We start from the raw sequence: 25,443 nt of genomic DNA on the forward strand, positions 1-25,443 counted from the left end.
CAGTAGGTTTCAATGGGGTGAGTTTGTCTCCAACTACTTGTGGGAAATTCTTGTTTTCAGAATTTCCATTAGCTTCCTGTAACTAATGGTCAATCTTTAACTGGTGAAGGAAGTAGATTTTGCAAATGGATAGTGAGCTGTCCTACCTCTTGGGTTAATTTGCTCTATAAAAATGAAGGAGTCACACTTCACTGCTTGTCTAGTTAAGAGATGAGGGATGTCCCTCAAACCAATTGCTGTTATTCAAAACTTGAGAGGGTAGTGGAGATGTGCATGGGTTTTTTTTGTTTTTGTTTGTTTGTGCTTCCTTTATTGAAGTTGATTGACTTAAGTATGCAGGAGCTAAGATATACTTTCAGACACTCTGACACTTTAATATATAGTGATTTTTTTTCAAGTGTTTGTTGTATACCAAAATGTATCTCTGAAGGCTTTTTTTTTCTCTCATCATTACTATTATTTTATTGGCTATTAGTATTTTGTTATTTACTAGTTATTACAGTTTTTTTCTTTGTTTGTTGCCTACGGGTCTTTCATAACGGTCACAGCTTTTCTGAAATTCTGTGAAGAAAACGTAATGTGTTAGGACAGAAGACTTTTGCTTACCTGCACTGAGATGCAGAAGGGGGAACTGCGTGAGAATCATAAAACCCTTAAGGTTGGAAGGGACCTTTAGAGATCATCTAGTCCAACCTCCCTGCACGCACAGGGTCACCTAGAGCAGCAGGATTATGTCCAAGCAGGTTTGGAAGATCTCCGAAGAAGTAGATTCCACAACCTTTCTAGACAGCCTGTTCCAGGACTCTGTCATCCTCACAGGATGTTCTAGGCCCCTGATCATCCTCGTAGCCCTGCGCTGGACTCTCTCCAGCAGCTCCACATCCCTCTTGTACTGAGGAGCCCAGAACTGGACAAAGTACTCCAGATGTGGCCTCACCAGAGCTGAGTAGAAGGGGACAATCATATCCCTTGACCTGCTGAAGACACTCTTAATGTACCTCGGGATCCCATTGGCCTTTTTGGCCACCAGGGCACACTGCTGCCTTATGGTCAACTTGTCGTCTGCCACAAGATGCCCAGGTCCCTCTCTGCAGAGTTGCTCTCCAGAAGGTCATTCACCAGCCTGTTCTGGTGTCTGGGGTTGTTCCTCCCCAAGTGCAGGACCCTGCACTTGCCCTTGTTGAACTTCATGAGGTTTCTCATTGCCCAGCGTGTCCAGGTCCCTCTGGATGGCAGCGCAGCCTTCTGGGGTATCAGCTACTCTTCCCAGTTTGGTATCATCACAAAACTTGCTGAGGGAGCACTCCATCCCTTCATTCAAGTCATTCATGGATGAATTGGACAGGACCAGACCGAGGACTGATCCCTGGGGGACACCGCTAACTACAGGCCTCCAGCTGGACTCAGAACCACTCGTCACCACCCTGTGAGCTCTGCCATGCAGCCAGTTCTCAACCTACCTCATTGTCCACCAAAACAGGTGACTGACTGTTGTATATGGTGAGGTATATTCAACGCACTGCAAAATCTGCTCTCTGTGTTGATATAACTGTAAAACTTTGACTTAAAAATTATCATGTTTAGAAATACTAGTAAAAGTCTTGAATGAATTGATGCGTGTTATGTTGGATAATAGGTACTGGCAAAATAGGGATAGAGAAGAAATTCACTTATAGTGTTAGCCACAGAACTTGTTTGGTATCTCTGTGTCACACATGAACCAAATGGCAAAGCATCTCTTAGTTTATCTGAAGAGGGATAATGTGGCTTTGACTCTTGGAAAAAATGTTGCTTATTTATCGGTTGCTTTAACCTTCTTATGGAACCAGTGCATATGAAAGGATCATAGAAAAAGAAAAGAATAGAGTATAGTTATGCTGTAAATAGTAGCCTTTGTTAGAAGGGCTCATCTTCAGCTGTAGTTGATTCTTGTAGGTATAATTTGTTATGTAGGATTTGAGTTCTGGTAAACCATAATTAGCATGTTCTTGAATTAGTTTTCATTCAAACTGTATTAGTGATTTGAAAGATAAAATTAAAGCATGCTTAGAAAATTTAAAGGATTCATTTTTGGACTGCATCATTTTGATAAAAAGTAACATACGCTCCAAACTTGAGGAGGGTAGTAAGCAGAAAAGACGAAGCTTGGAAAGCACAGTTCAGCTATAACCTCCCATCAGGGAAGCAGCCTGAAATAGATGTCTGCAGTAAGAACTGTTCGAGGCCTACTTCTCTCTGAGACTGTTTTGTTCTATATAATACAAGGAGGGAGAGATGCATTTAATATCTGTCTCCTCAAGCCTTCAGCATTCAGAACTTTTCAGAAATAATCGGAAAAACTGTAGACTGTACAGACATTCTTAGGACAGCTTTTGCCTCATTTCTGTATTTAGACTTTCTGAGGGAAAAAGTTACTAGCAGAAGGAAATGTTAATGAAAATCAAATACATCTTTGGAATTTAGTTATGATACAGTGTTTTGCATAACACATTCAGTGCTTTGGAAGATTGTGTGGGTCAAATGGTTTTGCTGTGAGGAAATAGCTAAGAGAAACTAAAAAATCTATGACAACTTTCGTGCTAAATTCTATCAAGACTTAAATGGTGTAGAATAATTCACCTTGCTACTGAAGGTCAAGATTGGCATACTGTATTAGGGGTTTGAGCTGTCTGCATACTAGGAGAATTAAGTGTAAAGACTCCTAACAGAAGAATTAAAATTCATCAGCTTTTCAATGAAGACAAGACTTAATTGCCTGCATCTTGGGAAATGAAGAGAGTAAAAATAAGGTTTATTTCCTACTAATTATTTTTTCTCAACAAGATTAACTGATTTTGATCCATTTCAGAATTTGACTAAAAAGTGTCCAGCTTAAAATTGGATCAAATTAAGAAAAATATGAAGTCTAGAAATTTTTTCTTCTATTAGAGAAATTGTTGTACTTTCTTGTGCATGACTGCATTTTACTTTTAACTAACTAGAAGTATTGAATACTTAATTGAAGATGATTTATGACTTGATAAGTTAAACATAAGGTAAAAGTATGGAGTGTATTAGTTTGTTTTTATTTTTGACAACTTCCTGAATGAAGATTTGGCATGAGACTGTAATGAGTGTTAGTGAATTGCAAGCTGCTGAAATATTAAAGAATGTAATCACCTTTAGATTGTCACTGAAATAGTAGCTGAGGAGTTGAATCCTGTTTTATGTTCTTTAATGAATTTGAGTGGCTTACTGGTGGATTACTTGTAAATGAGAAATCCCAAAGCAGAAAGGGAAAGGGGACCATGGATTCTAAAGCCTTTAAAAAAGGTGCCTTTTACAAGCAAATAATGTAACACCAGTGACGAGGAGTTGGTTGAAGTTTGCATTGCTCTAAAATTGAGGATTAAAAATGGTGTCTTTTCATTTTGGAATGAATGTGGCATGCTGGGGCTTCTAAAGAAGGCGTAGAGGAATCCTGTGGTACTGGAGGAAAACAGTGCTGCAAGTCTGTCCACCGTTATGTTTATGCTGGAAGCTACTTCATGCTTAACTTTGGAAGCACTTGTTTGCATTTGCTTTTGACTGCCCAGGGTCGGTCATGAAGAACTGCATCTCTCATCCTGAATGTATGCTTCAAGCCATTTGGAGTGAACTTCTAAGAAGATTTCAACCAAAATCACTTAATTGTCTTCATAATGATGTAAGTAGGAAACAATATTTGTTTATTCTTTTTTCCAGAGAAAGAGGCTATAGCCTTCCCAATCCAGTACTTCATCTTTTAAGGCAGAGTGATGAAACTCAGGAGTATGCATCTCTGATATAGACATCGCTTATTTTTACTCATGAAAGCCTCTTCAACTCTGGGTAAACAAGTAGAGGGCTTGAAATTGCTTTTCACACATGCTTCATTAAGACCCACTGGGGTTTGGCAATGAAGCTCTCTGAAGTCTCCTCGTATGTATTCTCTTTATCCTGCAGTGTGTGGGATGGGTAGAGTTGTAACCATAATTGAGAGTGTGGCATTTGCTGTGCAGCTGAAGAGCAGAAAGGCATGTATTTGTGTTTTTATCATGATTTATACTCTTTTTACATGATTTGGACTTGGCCTGAAATGCCAAGATTTTCAGAAATGATGACTATCATTCTTTGTGACAAGTAACTCTCAGTGAGAAACCAGAAACCAGAGGAACATGTACTTCAACTAGTTGTGCAAAGAGGCTGGGGCAAGGAAAAATGCTGCAGTGGTCCCAAGAGAATATGAACTGAAGAATTAACACGTGGAAAAATCAAATGAGTGAATGGGCTAGTCGCTGTAAAATGGTTGAAGAATCTTCTAGAAAGAGATGATAAAATCACTTGCATGAAAGGATGGAAGCTGAAGTTGAGAAAGGGACAAAACAGGAGTTTTTGTGTAGGCGGTGTCTGGGGAGCAAGGTCTTACAGCTCAGAAGTTAGACTTGTTTGACAGCACATGGTTTTGTAGGTCAGGAGACCTAGCCAGTCTAAGAGGAAAACTGATGTGTAATACATGTGGGTAGATCGAGGCAAACTGGATCCTGCCAGTGGTAGGGAGATAGCCCACAGCCTTAATGGTAGGACTTGATTGCTCTGCAAGCTGTGTGGTGATGGCCCCAGGGAGGCTGCATGCCCTTACAGATTTAGCGTATGTGCTATATGTACTATGCAGAATATCAATGGATGCATTTATTGTGTGTGGATTAAGGCTTGTTTCACCTCTAAAACTGTGATTTCTCACCTATTTAAAATGTTGTGGACCATCAGAAGAGCAGACTTCTGAAGAAATTGTGAAAAAGTAGTCATTCTTATATTCAGAGCAGCACATAACTAGAGTAAATTAAATGTAACGTGTGGAAGACTGTCTCTGTATTTGCTTAATTCTTATTTAATAACACTGTATTGTGTGTGGAAAGAACTAAGGATTCTATTGTTTAAAAGAAAAGACTTTGCAATGATTTAGTAACATGCTTTAGAGCAACAGAAAAAAAAATCCCAGGAACTTGTGTGTAGTAATTTAATATAATAAATTTAAAAGCTTTTTTATTTTATGAAGGAATATATGTCTGCGAAGAGGTTGAAGTTAAAATGGGTATTAAGAGTTGACTATGTTGTTTTCAGAATGTCCTGCCCTGCCAAGAGAAGGGCAGTGAAGCTGGTGCAGGGGCTGGAGCACAGACCTTATGAGGAGCTGCTGGGGGAGCCGGTTTATTCAATGTGGAGAAGAGGGGGCTCAGGGGAGACCTTATCGCTCTGTACAACTACCTGAAAGGAGGTTGTAGTGAGACAGGCGTCGATCTAATCTCCACCATAACTACTGATAGGACAAGAGGACATGGCCTCAAATTGCCCCAGGGGAGGTTCAGGTTGGACATGAGGAAGAATTTCTGCATGGAAAGAGCAGTGAAGCCTTGGAACAGGCTGCCCAGGGCAGTGGTGGAGTCACCATCGCTGGCACTGCTCAAGAAACGTGTAGATGAGGCACTTAGGGACACGATTTAGTAGTCACAGTGGTGAGGGTCTTACGATTGAACTCAGTGATCTTGAAGGTCTTTTCTGACTTAGGATTCTGTGATTCTTTGTCTTCTTACTGTGTTACTTGATTTTTTTTTTTTTTTTTTTTTGTTCCTTTTTACCGCAAAATGCGGGGGAAAAAAAACCTAAAATGAAGCATTTCATTATTATACTAGAGTTCCCGTAGCATAGATTGTGACAGTTTGTACTCATATTGCAGTTCTGTAATAACTTAATCTTGATGTGTTTTATGGAGTTCATAGTAGCATTATATGTATGTGTGGTTTTTTACAGTAAACAGATGAAGGGAAAACTGCCTTCTGTTGTGTTGCAAAGTGAGCTTTCTGATGACGACTTTGATCAAAGCCATGTGTCCTAGCGTTCTTATTGCCACTTTCACTTTCTTTTAATGACTCTTATTGTCTTTTTAGAAGATGCTGTATCACTGATTTCAAATAATTTTGAACAAAGTCATGGATATGACTGAAGTGATGAACCTGAGTTATATGTTTATACATGTATGTATATTAATTCAGTAATGTCAGTTTCAGATCTGTCACTGTTAATTATCTAGCAGTTACACTTTGCTACTGAAAAATGTATTGAAGATACTGAGGCATAATGTCAAGCCTGCACTTGAACATTATCTTAAAGATTTTCTTAAGTGGCAGGGATACCGAATTCAAATGAGTTATTTCTATGTGGCACTTACTGTAGGATAATGTCTAATTCTGGCGAGTGCTTAGCTATGTTCTTCATGTCTTGTGGTTATGGTGCTCTTTAAAAGTAACCCTTTGACCTTTTGTGAAGTCAGTGTGAAGACAGATGGAGCTCTGTTTAACTTGTTAACAGTTAAGGCGCTTAAATCTTGAAACTTTGGATCAATTTTATCCCTAATCCTTTAAGCTTATCCTCTGACTTCAATTTAATGCTAGAAATGAAATATCTAGATGGAAAAACTTGTTAAGCATTGGTCTCTTGGTTCTATAGACTCAAATTAAAAAAATCTCATTGTTATAACTGCACATTAAAGATTCCTTTGCAGTGATTTCTTGTAGCAACTGAAGAAAGAAGAGTTACCTGAGGCGATAAAAATGAGGCTTTCATAGGTTATGTTGAAATTTACTTACCTTTACATTCAGGAAACTTCTGTGTCTCTTATTAGATCAGACTTGCAATTTCTGATTTAGTGCACTGGGAATCCTTTAGACAGCAATCCTGAGCTCTTGCTTGCCCCACTACAGGTTAGAAAAGCTAGTCTGGTACCATATGGGACGTTGTAACTCTGAAAGTAAGTACCAGTTGTCTTATGCTACATTCAGACATACTTTATATTGTTAAATGGTGTGTTTGAACAGAATTAAAATACCTTTTTCATCCACATGAAAGATTCTCCAGAGCAAAAAAAATTTAAGTACTCCCTGTCATCTTAGTTTGTATCTGAACAGCAGTTGAAGTTATTTGTAACATGCAAAAGTGGATGTCTGGGCATTTAGGTTCATAAAACATGATAGGAGGATTGGGAGAGAACAGAGTGAGGGGATTAAATGAAATGAAGCCCATATAGGCTGTACTATCTACTGCCTATTCTTCTGTTACAAGGTTTCTGTTACTATCTGTGCTAGCTTTATTAGATTTGTATTTGAAAAAAAAAAAATAGATCTGAGGTATATATGCATTGTCACTGAGCATCTGTTCACTGACACTTTGGAACTGTACCAGACCAACACCAGACCTGATAGTTGAGGCATCTGAGATCCATTGTACAGGATGGTAGTGTCAGAATGTAATCAGTCTGATTTGGTGTGGGTTTTATTTTTTATTTTAATGAAGGTGGAAGATCCTACTTGGCTTGACTATTTTTGTTATTGCTGTGGAATTTTTTTTTCCAGGCTATTGGCAGATGGGCACTATAATACAGAAAAGAATATCTTGCCTTGCATCTTCCACGGTAACTAGCTATGTTATAAGCTTTCTGAGGCAGTATCTTTAGTACTGAAACTGTAATAACTGATTTTTGAATTGGAAGTTGGCTCACTGTGATGTTGGTGAATACCTTTTGCTTTCGTATTAGGTTTTTTAACTCTAAAATGGCAATTCTATAAACTGGTTGTGAGATGCCCTTCAAATTCTAACAAGGTGGTCGTGACTCACTGTAACTTAAAAATATTAAGCAATTTCATTAAAATACTGTTTTGAAATACTGCCTTCTGTAATGAAGTTCTTAGTGCTGGTTTTTCAAAATGACTGATATATAGAATCTGTCTCAGTTTATTTCAAATTTATTGGGAAAAAATGCTGTGTTCTTAAATGCTTAATTGAATAAAGTGAGAAAGACAGTGCTTCAATGACTTCTTTGTCATGAAGAGAAGTGGAAGTACAGAATAAACTTATCAGTTGTTTGAGACGGTCAATAATATTGCTAATTCAAGGGGAGAACGTGTATAGGAAAGGAAGCATAGGCAGGAGATATCGGAAATGATACTTTCATGATTTTGTGCCTAGTTGTGTTATTTGGTCTGTTAAAAGCAGCCAACCTTCAAGGTTGTGTATATTCTCTTACAGCAATGTGTGTGATTCAATTCATGTTTGCTGAAAGATATGGTATGCTAGTTCAATTCCTGGGTCGTGTGGCTGTGCTAGGGAAAGGTGGGAGCTCGCCAGATGGTGCCCAGAGGTGCTGGTAGCACCATTGCAAGCTCTTGGTTAGCATGGAGAGGTAGATACCCGTCTTCACACTTGGTCCTGTCACACCTGAACTTCTGTGCTACGTAACTAAGCAGCTAAGCAAATCGAGCAACTGAGATGATTTAAGGGAATGGAACATCTCTCGTATGAGGAGAAACTGAGTGAGTTGGGCCTGTTTTCTCTGGAGAAGAGAAGGCTGAGAGGGGATCTGATTAACATGTATAAGTTCATGAAGGGAGAATGCAGGGAGGAAGGGGACAAGCTGTTTTCACTGGTGGCCAGCGACAGGACGAGGGGTAATGGCCACAAGCTGGAGCATAAGAAGTTCCGTCTCCAGATGAGGAGGAACGTCTTCCCTGTGAGGGTGCCAGAGCCCTGGCACAGGCTGCCCAGGGAGGCTGTGGAGTCTCCTTCTCTGGAGGTCTTCCAAACCCACCTGGATGCCGCCCCGTGCTCTGGGTGTCCCTGCTGGAGCAGGGGGGTTGGACTAGATGATCTCTAGAGGTCCCTTCCAACCTCAGCCGTTCTGTGATTCTGTGATTCTGTAAGGTAATGTCCTCCTTCAGTGCTGATAGATAGCAGGGTCCTGAAGCTTCAGGTAGCATGCAGAAAGCGATTGGGCTCTGGGTTGCAAAGAAATCTTGTAATTTCAAGGGAAACAAGCACAAAACTCATAGATAATGTCTCTATTTTCATGAAAGCTTGTGGAAGAAAGCTTTAATGCTTCTAAACAATTACTGGTTTATGGAAAGAGATAATTCATGATGAAAGCTATTTAGTCTGTGTACTGAGTATTGTGCTCCTTCTTTTGCCTTTATGCTGCAAAAAAGAAGAGAGCAAAATACTTGTATTTTCTCCTGTTCTGGATACAGTTTTCTTCACTGTCCCCATCCTGATGGTATCATCGTACTAATTCCATTAAAACTACTCTAGAATAATGTGTGACACATTAAAAATCAAAATCAAGCGATACAAAGTATTCTTCTAGCTGCTACAATCAACTTAAGTGTGTTCTGACCTAAAAAGGAAAATGCATTCTGAGCATTTTTTTGTTTATTTTTGTAAAAGCGAAACAAATATTGATGAGTATCTGGAGTTGATATCTAATTAGCGGCATGTCTGTCTTCAAGTGAAAGCCTGCAAATGAGATGCTGGGGAGGCAGGTGTGGTGGAGTGGGCATCAAGTGCCGTAATGGGTAGTTTGGAACACCTCGCCTCTAAAATTCACTGGTAGAGGGTAAAGACAGTATAGCGTATTTTGGATGTGTTAGTTTGGGTCTGAAAATAGTATGTGTTGTTTGCTGTATGAAAGAAAAAAAATGATGGGCTTAGAATTTGTATGCTAGGGTTTTATTAAGAAGGCTTGTATCTATTTTCAGAAGCGTAGTGATACTTTTCAAAAGGACTTAATGGTTTCTCACTAGATAGGTCATGCAATATATTGTTCAGTTCTAAGCTCTAATGCTGATAAAAGAATTATGCTCAAAAATGGATTTTTTTCACAAGGCAACTTAAATACATCCTTCTAAGAAGGAATTTGTCTTCTTCCTCAGCAGTATGGTGTGTTGCTACTTAGTTGTCACAAGTCCATTAAAAATTGTTTTACCTCTGTTTGAAACACAGTATTCTTTCCTTTTGTAATAAAATTCTGTAATAAGTTTTTGAATTTTGTGAGTTGACCTTTATTCTACCTTTCTACCTAAAGACTTAAATGTGCTTTTTTTGTTCATCGTGTGTATGTTAAATGTTATCATATTTAAATTCAAGGTTGTAATTTTTTGTTTGGCTCTTGGTTTGGTAAATGAGACTTAGTTGTGTGCTTTAAAATTAAAGATGTTATCAAAGTACATTAGTTTATCTTTAGAAAATTGATTCTTTAATCTCTCCTTAATGTCTTTCGTGTGCAACTGAAATGTCATTGTGAAACTGGAATATTAAGAGTTCAGGTTTTAGGCAAATTTACTTACAACTCTCACAGAAAGGAAATGAAACTTAGATTAAATTAAAGGAAGTTACTGTTCCGTTTCTAGAAAATCTGTTTGAAGTGGCAAATTGGCTTCTTACTTGAGTAGTCTTGTGTCTTTAGGTTCAGAGGCACAGTAAAACACTTCAGTAAGCGTTAGCAAATGAATTGTGACCTTAAAGGTTTAGGAAATCTTTTTTTTTCTTTTTTCTTTTTTTTTTTCTTTTTAAGAGGTATGATTTCAAATTTGTGCAGTAACAGCAAGTAGGGACAGATTATTTCAATGAAACCCTTAATAACTAGAAAAAAATCAAAACTATGGGAGAGAGTGGGTTTAGTTGCTACATCTTAATTTGACTTAAATTATATACTTATATTTTAAAAATATTTTTCATAATACTGAGTTCATTCTGTCTAAACCATAATACCTTATCTGGAGGAAAAGTGATCATCTTTTGCATGTGTACAGGAGACTGAATGTGGAAATACTAGTGCTCTGAATTGAGAATTTGTCTCAGTAGTCAGAGATGCCTCTTCACTAACCGATTTTTAGTAATTGTACAATGTTTTCGATGCCTATTGAAGCAAACTAGTTGCTGCCTATTTCTTCAAATATTTTTTAAACCTTGAATATTTTTCTAATGGAATTGTTCAGTTGTATAACATGGGCAGCTTTCCAGAGAGATGGTCTGTTAGATCCTTTAAATGTTCAGTTTCTTTTTGTTGTTGGGTTTTTTTGTGTGTGTGCATGTGTGTGTGTGTGTGTGTTTTTGTTCTCTCATTCTCATGACTTGTTAACTATAGATGTCTAAAAAGCTTCTTCCATAGAGATTCTTCCCAAAACCACAAATTGGTATGCATGCTTAACCAAGGAACCAGCAGTTAGTGTTTCATTTTATTTGTTGGAGTATTGCTCTTTATTCCAGGGAGTATTTGTTTGTTTTCTAATATTCCCAAGAATTAGTGGATATGATTCCCAGAACAACTAGGGAAGTGTTTAGAAGTTGAACTAGAAGTGTGTTTAGTGTTAGAAGATGTAAATGCAATTTCTTGTGTGACACCTGTATTGTATATCAACCCGCTTCCATGTGTGTTTCACTATTCAATAAGGCGTGAACAGAAGGTGCACTTTTTCCTGCTTGGAACTCTACTTAGGAGCATTACAATGTGCCTGACCCTTTGGTCCTGATTTCCTCAAAAATGACAGCAGTTCTCAGTGCCGCTGTCAGGAGGAAGGAAGTGCTACAGAGTTTCTGCCAACACTGACTGGCAGGCTGTAGAGGGCGGGATTGCAGCAGCCTTTTTTTTTTTCCTTTTTTTTTTTTCTTAAGGAAACCAGGCTAGAAGGATAAGCCAATCTAACCTGTTTTAGACATAGGTAATATAGAAGTGAATGGATTAATCAGAATAAATGTCTTCTGTCCAGAGACATTAGTCAGAAATCAGTTGTTAAAATTTTTCCATCTTCCTTAGCTGATTGCAGGAATCTCTAACTTAAGTTCTGAAAACAGCTTTAAAAAAATCATTATATATATTTCAACTAAAGGAATGTGATGGCTAAATGTTTTAAGAATCTAAGGAATGTAACAGTGTATCACCAGCACTTCAGCACATCTTCTATAAACTAGTGACTTAATCAACAAACTGGCAAGTCAAGTAGTTGTTGAAAAAAAATTTTGATATTGTTTAGGTATTTTTTGCCCTCCTGCAGAGATTTTTTTAAATTGATTATACAGAATTTGTTCTGCTATGTGTGTTTGAAGCATTTTATCTATAACAAATAGAAGTAATTGGCTTATGCTTTACCTCTGTTGAAGGTACTCTCCTTTTCTCGGGTTTCAGGCAAGAATTAAGTTTTATGCAGCCAAGTGCTTTTTAATATACATAGATCTCTAGATAACTGTCTAATGTCTAGAAACAGTCTATTTTTAACAGTATGTGGAACTTGCACAGTGTACACAAAGAAAGGTACTAGCCCTAATACTCATTTCACTGTCTTCTTGCCTATTTGCCCTCTCTTTGCTGAATGTGTTCAGAATAACAGAATATGAAGTGACTTCTTGTTGAACATCCAAGCAATTTTTTTCATTTTAATGCTTATCTTGTTTCTTTTAGTGCTTATCAAGTCTCAAATCAGACTACTTATACTTTGTTTTGTTTTTCAGATTATTGTAATTCAAAGTGCTGCTTCTACATTTGATGAAGAACGAATTCATGGTTGAATGGTGGATTAATAAGTAGTTGTCTTACTCTAAGAGTAAGAAGATTATTTGGGGAGTTGGGAAGAACTGGATTTTCACCCTAGTCCAGCAGCTTTGCTGCTCACTTAAACACAGATGAATGAAGACCCCATTTGGAAAATCACCGGGTCAGCGGTCCAGAGCTGATGCAGGTGAGGTGATTTTATTTGTTTTACTGATTTTTTTCAGGGAAAGGTTGCTCTTGCTCTTTCCAGAAGTATTTGTTGAGTAAACATGTTCCCCATATATTTGTAAGTTGTAAAACTTTTAATGGTTCAGTAGAAGCAAATTAGCTAGTAATTTTAAAATAGCATCTCTTAAGCAGTTCAGAAAGTTTTTTCTGAATGTGTGCAGAGGTCATTATAATAAAGCATGTTGCCTAAATGGAAATAGGCTAGTATTTTGTAGCAATCCTTTATTCAAGTAAAGCCAAAATAAGAATAACCATTCGACTTTTGTGATTGATTAAGCAAATTCTAAATCTTACAGCTTGATTACTTGATTATGTATTTTGTTCAATTTCAGAGGAATTAAATATTCTTGTTATAATGTCCCTATCAATGAGGACGCGCAGATCTCACTCCCCACTGTGATTTGGTTATTGTAGCAAAATCTTTTGCCAGAGTCTGTCTTTGATTTTTAGAAATCTCTCTTTCTTTCCCCAAACTCTTTTTGGGGAAAGGTTAAGAGTATGTGAATAAACATACCGTTAGGTTATGTTAACAGTATGTGAATAAACATGTCTACTGCCTTCTAAAATCCCTTAAAGTAATTTTGAAATAACTACAAGGTAAAAAGTAATTCCTGTATGATTATATGGTTTTCTTGCAGCAACCTTTGCCATATAATTAATGTTAAGCTTTGCTGCCTGCTTTATAAGACAGCAAATATTAGGAGAAATAAGATTCTCTGTTGTGTTTTGAAGAACCCATCTAATTTTGAGCAACTGAGTAGACTTTGTCATCTAATATGACAATAATAAAAAGAATGCTAGGAATTTATTCTGCTCTCCTGCTATTTCTCATCTTTCTTCAGTCCCCCAAATCTAAAAGTGGAGTGCCCTCCACTTAGATTCAACAAAGAAAACTGAAAGTCAACAAAGAAAGTTTATTTCTTTTACCGTTCTTCTTTCTCTGTGAGTGAAGTAGGGTGCAAGAGTTGAAAAAGAAAGGTTTGAATTGAAGAAAGCTTCACTCTTTAGTTGTAAGGATCTTGTTGGCAGAATTAACTCAGGCACAAAAAGCACGTTTTCTGCCCAGGCTGAAAATTAAATACTTAATTCAGTTGCTCTGAACTGGGACCATCAGTTATACAAAATATTTTTGTAGTTCTAAGAAACTGAGCAATAACTAATTTCTTTCCTTAGACCTGTCAGTGTTTGTGTTTGCTGCTTATTACAAAGTGTGGAAACAATCCAATTACTTACTTTGTCCAGTAATGATTTTTATAAAAAGCTAAAAATTCAAGGTCATCTTAATTTTACAGTCTTTATTTTGCCAAAAATTATGGGATTTCAGTGTATTCTAGTTAGAATTGTGATGCGTGTCATTCCATAATAACAAGGTGATAAAGGATGTGAATTTAAACCATTGTAATCAGTGATATTCATGTTCTGTAGATCCGATGTCTCTGTTTTTGTTCTCTACTTATCATTAATATCTTTGAAGTCGTGTTACTGCTCCAGCCAACTCTACTTGACCCGAAAACACTTGGTACACCAATTTTTCCCTTGAAAGATTTGTGTGATAGAATTGTCCTTGAAATTGTTGGGGAATTTTAAATACCTTTCTGAAAGCCTTTTTGAGTTAAGCACTTGACAGAGTGACTAATGCTAATTATGCTTCTGTGAAAAATGAACAAAAATTAGACAGTATTAGAGGTTTTAAAGATTGTTTAAGCAAAATTGCTGCTTTGCTTGTTATGTTTGGCAGCCTTTTTTTGCTAAAGGAGGAGAAAAACTAAGAAGGAGCTTGTGAATTGGTATAGATGAGGCTTAGGTAGAGCTTTTTGTGTTTTTCCTTAATTATGAGTTAGAATCAGCTGCTTCATGTTTTTCGTTTTTATTTTGCTTTATCTTTGGTATCCTTTCTTAAAACCCTGGTGTAGACTTTTTCTTCAAAGCAGTCCCTTTTCCACAGTATTTCTCAACATCAAGACCCTTGCTCTTTGGAACCAGAATGTTTTTATTATTTTTATATTTTTATAAAAACATACATGTTCTGATTCAATTTTTTATATTTGTTAAATATATCTACATGTACGATTTTAATTTGATTTAAATTATCTTAAGTCGTAAAGACAGTAAAAATTAGAACATCTAGGTTTTACTCAGCAAAATATGAGTTTACAAGCAAAGGACTTGTTAGTGAAACTGCACAAGCTGTTTGCAGTCCTAAACTGGGAAGGAAGTCCTCTGCACAGCTGATTTCTTAGTAAGATGCAAATTGTTTGTGTCTCGTGTTTTGATAGTTTATTTCTTTCTGTAATCTAAGGAAAAAATGAAATAGAAATAAAATCATTTTAAAATACCAGAAGAAATCTTTATATGCCAATTCAACTTCAGATCCCTGTAAGGACAAGAAAAAAAACAATATTTAAATATTACTATGAATTTCAGTGAGCTCTGTCACTTGAAGGAATAATGCTTGCAGCCATTCAAGGACTTTTTTGCATCAACTGCTTAAAGCAAGCATTTAATCTTGGCATGAGTCAAGTAATATTTCACAACAGAGATGAAAGTAACAGAATTGCTTTGTGGTCCATAGCTATTCTGCTATATTAAAAAGCTGACCAGCTGTTTTTATGGTTGATGTACAGTGCTCATGTGCTGCACATCAAATTCTATGTCTGTTTAGACATGGGACATTTTTGTGCCATGTCTGTGCTTAGGTGTAAGCCTCTGTTAGCGAAATTATTGTTTTAAAGAATTAATTTATTTTAGATGCTTTTTATAATGAGTGGCAGAAGAAGCAGTTTGAGGCAGCTGTGGTGTGCTGTTACTGCTTTACAGATACCATCTTAGTTTTCTTATTGCTGAAAATGAGTCAGGCAGGGAATCTTGTGTACTGAGTGGGTGTAGCTGCTCTGTAAATGCAACTGCTAAATCAAACCATCTTGCTGTGCATGTGCTTGAAAAGCATTTTCATTCTGATGCTTTTTTATTGTACTTGATGATGCATACTTCATAATCTTGATTTTGAAATCCTCACCGAATGCAAGGATATTTACTCGTATACTGTTTGAGTATGTCGTGTTAGCAATAATAAGGAGGTTTTTCAGAGGGAGAAAGAAAGCAGTACTATAGACAACACATTTTTTTCCCTCCTTGTGAAGTTCAGAAATTGCTTATTCTGTGAATGCTGTTGTGCATGGGCGCTACAAGTAATTCATAGAGTTATTGCAGTTTTTTTTCTAGTTAAAATTAATTGGGAGAAGTATGTTACTGAAGTAATTCAAACGAATAAATGAAAAATGGAGACAGGCAGATGAAGAGGTAACTCTAGGTTTGGCCTTATTATGTAAGGATATTGTGAGGACAAATGCAGGTATGTTCTCTTCTTCCATCTCCATGTATGTAGCTGTGGCAAGGAAGAGAAATGTTCAGTGAACTCCTGTTAAAATTCCAGAGCATGTCTATGCATGTGAAGGGCTATACAGATCAGCAACTTAACTTAAGGTTTGTTTAAAAAGAGTTTTTATTTCCTTGGAATATTAATGTATTTAGACAATATAAAGTACAATATGAAAAGAATTGTAGTCAGGCAGGTTTGTTCTAGGATATTCACATATTTCACTCTTGTTTCTTCTTATAAGTAGATTACGTTCATATTTAATATCAATAGCATCCAGTTGCCTTAATTGGCTTTCATTTAGAGCTCAGTACTCCAAAGAGCAAACAGGTTTTCTAATCAGTAACTGTTTGGTTCATTTAGCGGTCAGTGTTGGGGCTAGTCGTCTTTGATATCTTTATTGATGATGTGGATGAGGAGATTGAGTGCAGCCTCAGCAAATTTGCTGACAACCTGAAGCTGGGAGGAGATATTGATCTTCTTTGAGGGTAAGAAGGCTCCGCAGAGGGACCCGGACAGGCTGGATTGATGGACAGGGACCAACTGCACGAGGTTCAACAAGGCCAAGTGCTGGATCCTGCGCACGGGTCACAACAAGCCCATGCAGTGCCACAGCCTTGGGGCAGAGCGGCTGCAGGGCTCTGTGGCAGGAAAGCCAGCAGGGCCAGGGAAGGGATCGTCCCCCTGTACTGGGCACTGGGGAGGCCGCCCCTCCAGCACGGTGTTCAGTTTTGGGGCCCTCACTACGGGCAGGACATGGAGGTGCTGGAGCGAGTCCAGAGAAGGGCAACAAAGCTGGTGCAGGGGCTGGAGCACAGACCTTGCAAGGAGCGGCTGGGGGAGCCAGGTTATTTAGTGTGGAGAAGAGGGGACTCAGAGGAGACCTTATTGTAGTGAGACATCTCTTCTCCACAATAACCGCTGATAGGACAAGAGGATGTGGCCTTAAGTTGCCCCAAGGGAGGTTCAGGTTGGACATTGGGAAGAATTTCTGCATGGAAAGAGTAGTGAAGCCTTGGAACAGGCTGCCCAGGGCAGTGGTGGAGTCACCATCCCTGGCATTGCTCAGGAAACGTATAGATGAGGCACTTAGGAATGTGGGCTAGCAGGCATGGTCGTGAGGGATTTAGGATTGGACTCAATCTTCAAGATCTTTTCCAACCATAATGTTTCTCTGATTTTCACTTTAGAGCAAAAAATATTACCAAAAGTCACCTCTCAGACTTATTTGAGTATTGCTGTAAGCATTTGGTAGTTTGGTACATGCAATTTCATGCATAAAGACCTTAGCCAAGAAATCCTACACATAACTGAACTTGAGAGAGAACATACCTGATTATGGAACTTGGATCCTACCAAAAGTGAAGTGCCCAAAGCTATAGTATGGGATAGTACTCATTCCTATCAGTTTGCACAGCTTCACTTTTGTTTTTCATATAATCATAGAATGCCCAAGGTTGGAAGGGACCTCAGAGGTCATCGAGTCCAACCTCCCAGCTCACACAGGGTCACCTAGAGCACGTGGCACAGGGCTGCATCCAAGTGGGTTTTAAGGAGACTCCACAACCTCCCTGAGCAGCCTGTTCCAGGGCTCTGTCATCCTCACTCTCAGGAAATTTTTCCTTAAGTTCCTCTGGAACTTTTGGTGCTTCAGTTTGTGGCCGTTTCCTCTAGTCCTATCGCTGGCCACCACTGAGAAGAGGTGAGGCCCCTCCTCCTCACTGCCTCCCTTGAGGTATTTATACACACTGATCAGGTCCCCCCTCAGCCTCCTCCTCTCCAGGCTGAACAGGCCCAGCTCCCTCAGCCTTTGCTCATAGTCCAGATGTTCCAGGCCCCTGATCATCCTCGTAGCCCTGCGCTGGACTCTCTCTTGTCCTGGGGAGCCCAGAACTGGACACAGTATCCAGATGTGGCCTCACCAGGGCTGTGTATAGGGAGACAATCACTTCCCTCGACCTGCTGGAGACGCTTTTCTTAATGCACCCCAGGATCCCATTTGTGTTCTTGGCCACCAGGGCACACTGCTGCCTCATGGTCAACTTGTCGTCCACCATGACACCCAGGTCCCTCTCTGCGGGACTGCTCTCCAGCAGGTCCATCCCTAATCTGTCCTGGTGTCCGGGGTTATTCCTCCCCAAGTGCAGGACCCTGCACTTGCCCCTGTTGAACCTCATGAGGTTTCTCGCCGCCCAGTCCTCCAGTCTGTCCAGGTCCCTCTGGATGGCAGCACAGCCCTCGGGGCTATCAGCTACTCCTCCCAGTTTGGTATCATCAGCAAACTTGCTGAAGGAGCACTCCAGCCCTTCATCCAGGTCGTTAATGAATAAGTTGAACAGGACCGGACCAAGAACTGACCCCTGGGGGATACCACTAAGTACAGGCCTCCAGCTGGACTCCGTGCCACTGACTACCACGCTCTGCAGCATGCCATCGAGCCAATTCCTAATCCACCTCCCCATCCACTCATCTATCCCACACCTTTGGAGCTTGCCAAGGAGGATGCTGTGAGGGACGGTGTCAAAAGCCTTGCTCAAGTCCAGATAGATGACATCCACTGCTCTGCCATCATCTATCCAGCCAGTCACTCCTTCATAGAAGGTGATCAGGTTAGTCAAGCAGGATTTCCCCTTGGTGAATCCATGCTGGCTACTTCTGAGCACCTTCTTCTCCTCCATGTGTCTGGAGACAGCAGCCAGGATGAGTTGGTCCGTCACTTTTCCGGGGATGAAGGAGAGGCTCACCGGCCTGTAGTTGCCCAAGTCCTCCCTCTTGCCCTTTTTGAAGACTAGGGTGATGTTGGCTTTCTTCCAGTCCTCCGGCACCTCACCCGTTCTCCAGGACCTTCCAAAGATGATGGCGAGCGGCTCGGCTATGACATCTGCTAGTTCCCGCAACACCCTGGGGTGCATCCCATCAGGGCCCATGGATTTGTGGGTGTCGAGTCTCCCTAGATGCTCCCTGACCCACTCTTCCTCTACCCAGGGCAAGCCTTCCTCCCTCCAGCTCACTTCATGTGTCCCTAGGGCCTGGGATTCTAGAGGGCTGCCCCTGACAAACACCGAAGCAAAGGCGGCATTCAGCAGCTCTGCTTTTTCTGTGTTTTTCGTAACCAGGGTACCCACCCCATTCACTAGTGGACCCACATTCTCCCTGACCTTCCTTTTGTTGTTAATATATTTGAAAAAGTTTTTCTTGTTACTCTTAACATCCTTTGCCAGATTTAGTTCCAAGCGTGCCTTGGCTTTCCTCGTAGCATCCCTGCATTCCCTGACAGCGTTCCTGTATTTCTCCCAAGGGGCCTGTCCTTTCTTCCACATTCTGTATACGGCCTTCTTCTGTTGGAGTTCTGCCAGGAGCTCCCTGCTCATCCACGCGGGTCTCCTGCCCCCTCTGCCTGACTTCTTACGCACAGGGATGCACTGCTGCTGGGCATGGAGGAAATGCCGCTTGAAAACTAACCAGCTCTCCTGGGCCCCTCTTCCTTCTAGAGCCCTAGCCCATGGGATCTTTCCCAGCAGGTCTTTGAAGAGGCTAAAGTTGGCCCTCCTGAAGTCCAGGGTGGCAAGGCTACTAACTGCCCTGCCTCCTCCTCGTTGGAGCCTGAACTTCACCAGCTCGTGGTCACTGCAGCCAAGGCTGCCTCCCACCTTCACATCTCCAACAAGGCCCTCTCTGTTTGTTAGTACGAGGTCCAGCAGCCCACCTCTCCTCGTCGGCTCCTCCACAACCTGCCTCAAAAAGTTGTCATCGACGCACTGCAGAAACCTCCAGGACCGTTTGTGCCTCGCTGTGCTGTCTTTCCAGCTGATGTCGGGGTAGTTAAAGTCCCCCATGAGAACCAGGGCCTGTGACCGCGAGGCAACTTGCAGCTGCCTGTAGAAGGCCTTGTCAACCTCCTCCTCCTGGTCAGGTTTTTGCAATCTTTTTAGTAGAGTTCTTGTTTTCTTCCCCCCTTCAGTGTTTGAGCTGCAGACGGAAAGCAAGTTCTGCGCCGAATCACTCCTCAGAACATACAGATGCTTTCTGTGTACTCTGCTAACTGATTCAACTGGATTAGCCAAAAATCTTACAATATCTCATCAGCCAGAGAAATAAAATGTGGAATCTGTGTGTTCTTGTTCATTCAAGCCTATGGGAGAAAAGACTTCTAAGAATTGTCTTTTAAACTTTTTTTTTCCTCATATGCTAATGATGTGTGGCTAGTGATTGATCAAAAGCTTGCTTAGTAGTAACAACTAAGTTCCAAAATCTATTTGGTTTTCAGTCAGGCTTTTTGTGATTTTTTAGTTTTCATTACTAGCTAGTAGTTCTTGTAAACATGCTTGAAGGTAAGCTGTAATTACTTATGGTAGTCTGAAATTGCGATTTCAGACTGTAGCTGTGCAGTTTCTTTACTGTAGTGATTGGCATGGAATGCTTCATTTTTGAGACTTGAACATTGCAGCAGTGGTTAAAACTGGAAACAGTTGGGTTATCAACAGGCAGTTGAATCATTATGTGTCCAGCATTACAATGTTGAGTGTCCCTGATAGTGGAGAAGGTAGAAAAATCTGGGTGTATTTGCACTTACCTACTCTGCCCAACTTAAGAATACATATACTTGCATCCTCTTGTATGCTTTTAATTTAGCTCTAGGATGAGCAGTTAGTTGCGCAGCAAGTTGGTTTGGCAGATGTAGCGGGTTGTCTAGAGCAGAGACTTCCCTCCATCCCCTTCGTGTTGAACCTTCTCTGCAACAGCAGCACTTGGTCCTGAGCGTCGTGGCTGCAGCACCCCTGTCCTGCTGGCCCTCCAGACCTTCCCCGTTGCAGGGCTCCTTGGCCACAACACAACGTACCTGGTGTCTCTTACATTTTGGTATTCAAAAGGAGTAGGATAGATCTTTATTGATAGATTTTTTTTTCAATCTATATGTACCTATTGGCAGATTTTAAATAATGTCATAATCCTTTATATTGTAGGTCATGCGGGAGTCTCTGCCAGCATGATGAAGAAAAGAACTTCCCACAAGTAAGTTAATATTTTTGCAGAAGCTCTTAATAACTGAAAGTACTATTCTACAAATGTCTTTGTTTGTTTGTTTACTAATGAGAAGCATGTCAAGTGAAGCTGTATTCAGCTGGTACATGTGTATAGTTGGACTTAAATTCTCTTGGGAGGGCATTTGAAAGAGTTATTTCACTGATAGAGGTCTGAATGTTATTTTGAATATTACTCTGGTAGTAATTTTTCCTGTGAAAAAAGTTCTGTACTCTCTTGTGGAAATCAGAAATAGGATTTCAAGCCAGGAAGTGGGCATATGTAGTAATGTATATGTAGACTATTCTACGACCTCTGCCTTCTAGAACAGGCCTGATACATTGTCACTAGAATAATATAAAATTATTCAAGTGAGTATGCCTTCTGAAAATCCAAGTTGTATTTCATGTTAGAGATATTTAAGTAAGCCACTTTAAGTAAGCTGCTGTTTGTTTGCAGAGGATACCTGCTTACCTTATACAGTCACAACATGCATTATTTTTCCTACTGTATTTCAAAAAATATCAAATAAATGTTGATGAGTGTGTGTGAGGAGATGTAATAGTCTGGAAATAATTGGGTTTAGTGTCTAACAGCTTTTGCTTCTACCTATGTGTCTGGTGCAAGAACTGAAACATCTGAGGAACAAGAAACTTGTTAAAAGCTAGTGGTTCTAGCTCTAAATATAAACTTGTGTAGCACTGATAATACAACATGCATCAACTTGAAGTAATTTGTTTGGCAGGTGTATCTTCTACAATTAATATATTTGAACAGATGCAGCAGTTTACATCAGTAAAACGACTTTTTTTCCCTTCCCTAACTCTTCATATAAAGCAGAGAGATCTTTTTTTTATTATTTTTCTGGAGACAGGTAGAGCTGATTAAATTTTAATGTCTCTTGTTCTTTTTCAAACGCTCAGAGAAAGGAGTATATGATGGGAAGACTATCAGAGGTGGGTTGCCTTTTGTACTTGAGGGTGGCTAGATCTGTCTTTATTGTTGTTGATAAAGACTTTAAATTTGTGAATAGGTTGTATTTTTTGTTAGCATAAAGGCCTACATAGGATGTATTGATTTGTCACACCGAATGACGTGATTCTGGAGCATCTAATCTTAAGCACTTATTTCGTCTGTTTAGCCTAGTTTGATTTAAGAAATGCTTTATTAGAGTTTTGTTTTCTATCAGAACAAGGTGACTTCATTTCACTGGAGATGTAAGACTAGTATAGAGTTATTTGTTACTTGGGTTTTTGATATGTGCAGGCGACATTAGTGATGTAGATACTATGTGTATCAGATACATTTACGTAGTACAAATTACGTCTAGATCTAGATGTAGTAAACAAGTGGGATATAAATAACTTTGTAAAACTGTATGCTGTTAATACTCTGAGCTGTTAAAGCCTGCTGTGTGTTAGTAGCACACGCTTTGTCATTGTTTTAGTTGTGAAGATTTGTATGGTAATCATTTAAAGAAAAAGAGAAACAAATGTAATGGCTTTTTGAAGGCCTTAGGTGAGATTTTGAACTGGATTCAGAAGCATTGGAGAGCCAACAGGATGGAAGAGGGCATAGTCCAGGACCTGAAGAGGTGATCCAGTGAGCCGTGTGGATTAGTCTCCAAGCATTCTTTAGCTGAAGTAGTAGTTAAGGATTAGCACTTGGGAAGGGTTTCCCAGGGTGATAGCTGGTCTACAAAAGGGTCGTTCTCCTGAGTCTTCTGTCAGTGCCTGGTGGTGCTCTCTGTGGACGTATGAACATGACACCACTGGTGTTAAACCAGCCAGTCTCTTGGCTCTCTTTCTTTCAAGGAAAAAATGTAAGTATAAACTAAAAGGTACAGTGTAAGTATGAACTAATGCTTTCCTCCTGTATTGTTCAGATTCCTTGTAGTAGGCAGTTCAAGAACTTTGAGGCAGAGGTTCTGTCCCAAGTTTGACTACCAATGAATTTAACCCTTTTGAATTTCTGAACCCACTTTAACTTGTAAACTTGGCTCTTCAGTGTCCTAGGAAAACAGATTTCAGAACTGAATGATGGCATTAAAAAAGTGAAAGTGCTTTAAAACTTCTGCCTCAACCTATCTATATACCTCATAGTTTGAATGTTGTAAAAAGTAGTGAATAATAGTCTGGTCTCCATGCAGCTACTAGTGATAGATAGTTTGTAGTAACATCACAGTTAAGTAAGGCTTGTGATCTGTTTTTAGTAACTTTTCTACTTGGTAAGATGAGAGACTGAAATTGTACTGACCCTTGCCCTTCTACACCATAATATTTTATAGATTACGGTTCTTCTCAATTGTGCCTCTTTTGCATGTGTGCGTTTAGGTTTTTTTTTAGTATGTGATTTCTTTCTCAAATGAGATAAGTAGGAAGAAAAATAGAATACCTAAATGGATAACTTAATTTGATTCTTTTTGAGGAATTGCTATTCTCCTTTCATCAATGCTAGTTTGCTTTTAAAGCACAACTTTAAAATAAGTTTGCTGCTGTCAGTCCTAAGCAGTTATGCACTGTTCTGGTTTTCTAGTGATACTTGCCAGTAAAAAGTTTGTACGAGTCTTATTAAGTACAACCTTAAAGAGGATGGATATAGCAGGGCTTTGTTTACCAACTCAGTGCCTTCCAGATTAGGAGTAGGTTCTGAAACTTACTAGGATCAGAGGATAGGATACTAGGATCATTTTTAAAGCTAATTAGAATGGAAGGAAAATATCTTTCTTTCTAGTGATAGCATCTAAAAAGGCTGTGTGTGTTTAGGTTTAGTCTGCATGTCACAAACAATATGCTATTGAGGTAGATTTAATTTGGTTACTATTGCCAGGTATGCAAGTATCTTGGTAGCTGTAGGTCTTTGAGATACAAACCTTTGTGTTCTTTCTTACAGTTTTTCTTTGTTGATTTGTTGATTTGTTAGTTTGAAAATCATGTATCTTACAATATGAACCTCAAGAGAATGGACAGCTGTTCAGGAGTAAAGCCTTCAGACCAGGAATAACCTGAATTGCTACACCTTGCTGGTGCTTGACTTGCAGCTGGATTTACAATGGCTTTGCTCACTGCAAGGCAGTTTAAAAAGCAGTTACCAGTTTCCGTCGTGATCTTTAAAGTGTCTGGGTAGTTTTTCACTAAATCATTTTTATTTTAAACGGTGTCAAATGTCAAAACAGCTTTATCTATAGAAAGCAAAACTGGTCATGAGCTTGAATAAACTCACTTTCATTGTGGCCAAGGACTGGATCTCTCATCATGTTTCTTCATATTAAATATTACTAAGGTTCTAATTTAGGAGTGAGGGAAAAAGTAGTTAGGCTGAGAATAAAAACTAGACCACCTTTTGAGATGTGTAGAATTTGAAAGTGATGATATTTCCATGTAAACTAAAAGCAACTCTGGCAAGAGCCTTTTAAATGGAAGTGGTTCACGTTCCTGAAATCTGTGTTATCAAAGATGGGAATATATAGTGCCTGTGAAACTGCAGGCAGATTTTGGTTAAAAAGATCACATAAATGCAAATTGACAGAAAGTGCTATGGAACTTCCTGCTAAGATGCATCTTCATGGAGAAGGGAAGTCTGGAGGGGGCCAGCCTTTACACCTTGTTTTTAATACTTACCTAAATCTTCTGTATTATTGTATGGTACTTACCATACGAAATTATTCTGTAGGATTACTGATGAAATGTCCTTGGTGCTGCTTGTCTCCTCTGGGCTCTGTTATCCCTGGGCTGTTCCGCTCTGAAAGCTCTCCTCGTTCCTGCAGGCATTTCCTTTTGGTCACTCTCAGTAATTAAGGATGAATGATGCTTCCAGCATTTGATGATAACGGATAATTTTGCAACTGAAGGTTTTTTTTTTTTTTTTTTTTTTGATGTTATTTTAAGCTTGCCAGTTTTGTGTATATTTAACTGCAATTTAAATGAAGTATGCTACAAGTGGAAACTAATCCAGAAATTTGTTTTGGGACTTGTTACATTCATGTCAGTGTTAATCAGACAGCCCTCTAGGAATGGTTGTAAATTTGGAACATGAGAATATATGTATGTAATGGACATATCTTGCCAGCACTACTCTATCATAATTTTCATATGTCTCTTGAAAGTGTCAATTCCCATTCTTAACAACAGGGTAGAATCAAACTTGAGTGATGCTGTTTGTGTGGCTTGAAACTCTCAGGTAGCTTCCAGGACAGACCAGAACATCTGAACAGCAGATGTTCACCAGAGGGAATCTATCAGTGTAAATTGAATAAAGAAAGTATAAAATACTGAGGAGTGGGGTGAAAAAATGTGTTTAATCCTGTTTCTGTTTCAAGGACTGTTCCTCCTATTGCTTTTCCATTTATGTTTCTTGTGTTGTGCTAGAATGTAATATGAGAGGAATGTTGTTGCTGCTAATAGGTTTAAAAGGTCAAAGATATCTGTCAATGAAGAGGGAAGCTTAA

At 39.3% G+C, this 25,443-nt stretch overlaps 1 protein-coding gene across 3 annotated transcripts in view; it reads left to right on the forward strand.

Moving 5' to 3' along the window:
* The window catches only part of SPIN1 (spindlin 1), a 50,099-nt gene that overhangs the window by 15,739 nt on the left and 8,917 nt on the right, over positions 1-25,443 (forward strand). For 2 of the 3 annotated variants that reach the window (XM_026053374.1, XM_026053356.1), the window contains exons 2-3: positions 12,331-12,557; positions 20,939-20,987. In XM_026053374.1, coding sequence (XP_025909159.1) covers positions 12,506-12,557; positions 20,939-20,987 — 101 coding nt within the window. In that variant the 5' untranslated portion in view covers positions 12,331-12,505. Of the gene's footprint in view, positions 1-3,667; positions 3,686-12,330; positions 12,558-20,938; positions 20,988-25,443 lie in introns of those variants that run through there. The other variant, XM_026053364.1, reaches the window with a different exon arrangement.

Source organism: Nothoprocta perdicaria, unplaced genomic scaffold, assembly GCF_003342845.1.
Source record: "Nothoprocta perdicaria isolate Ctin4 unplaced genomic scaffold, notPer1 scaffold_114, whole genome shotgun sequence".
Classification (NCBI taxonomy): domain Eukaryota; kingdom Metazoa; phylum Chordata; class Aves; order Tinamiformes; family Tinamidae; genus Nothoprocta; species Nothoprocta perdicaria.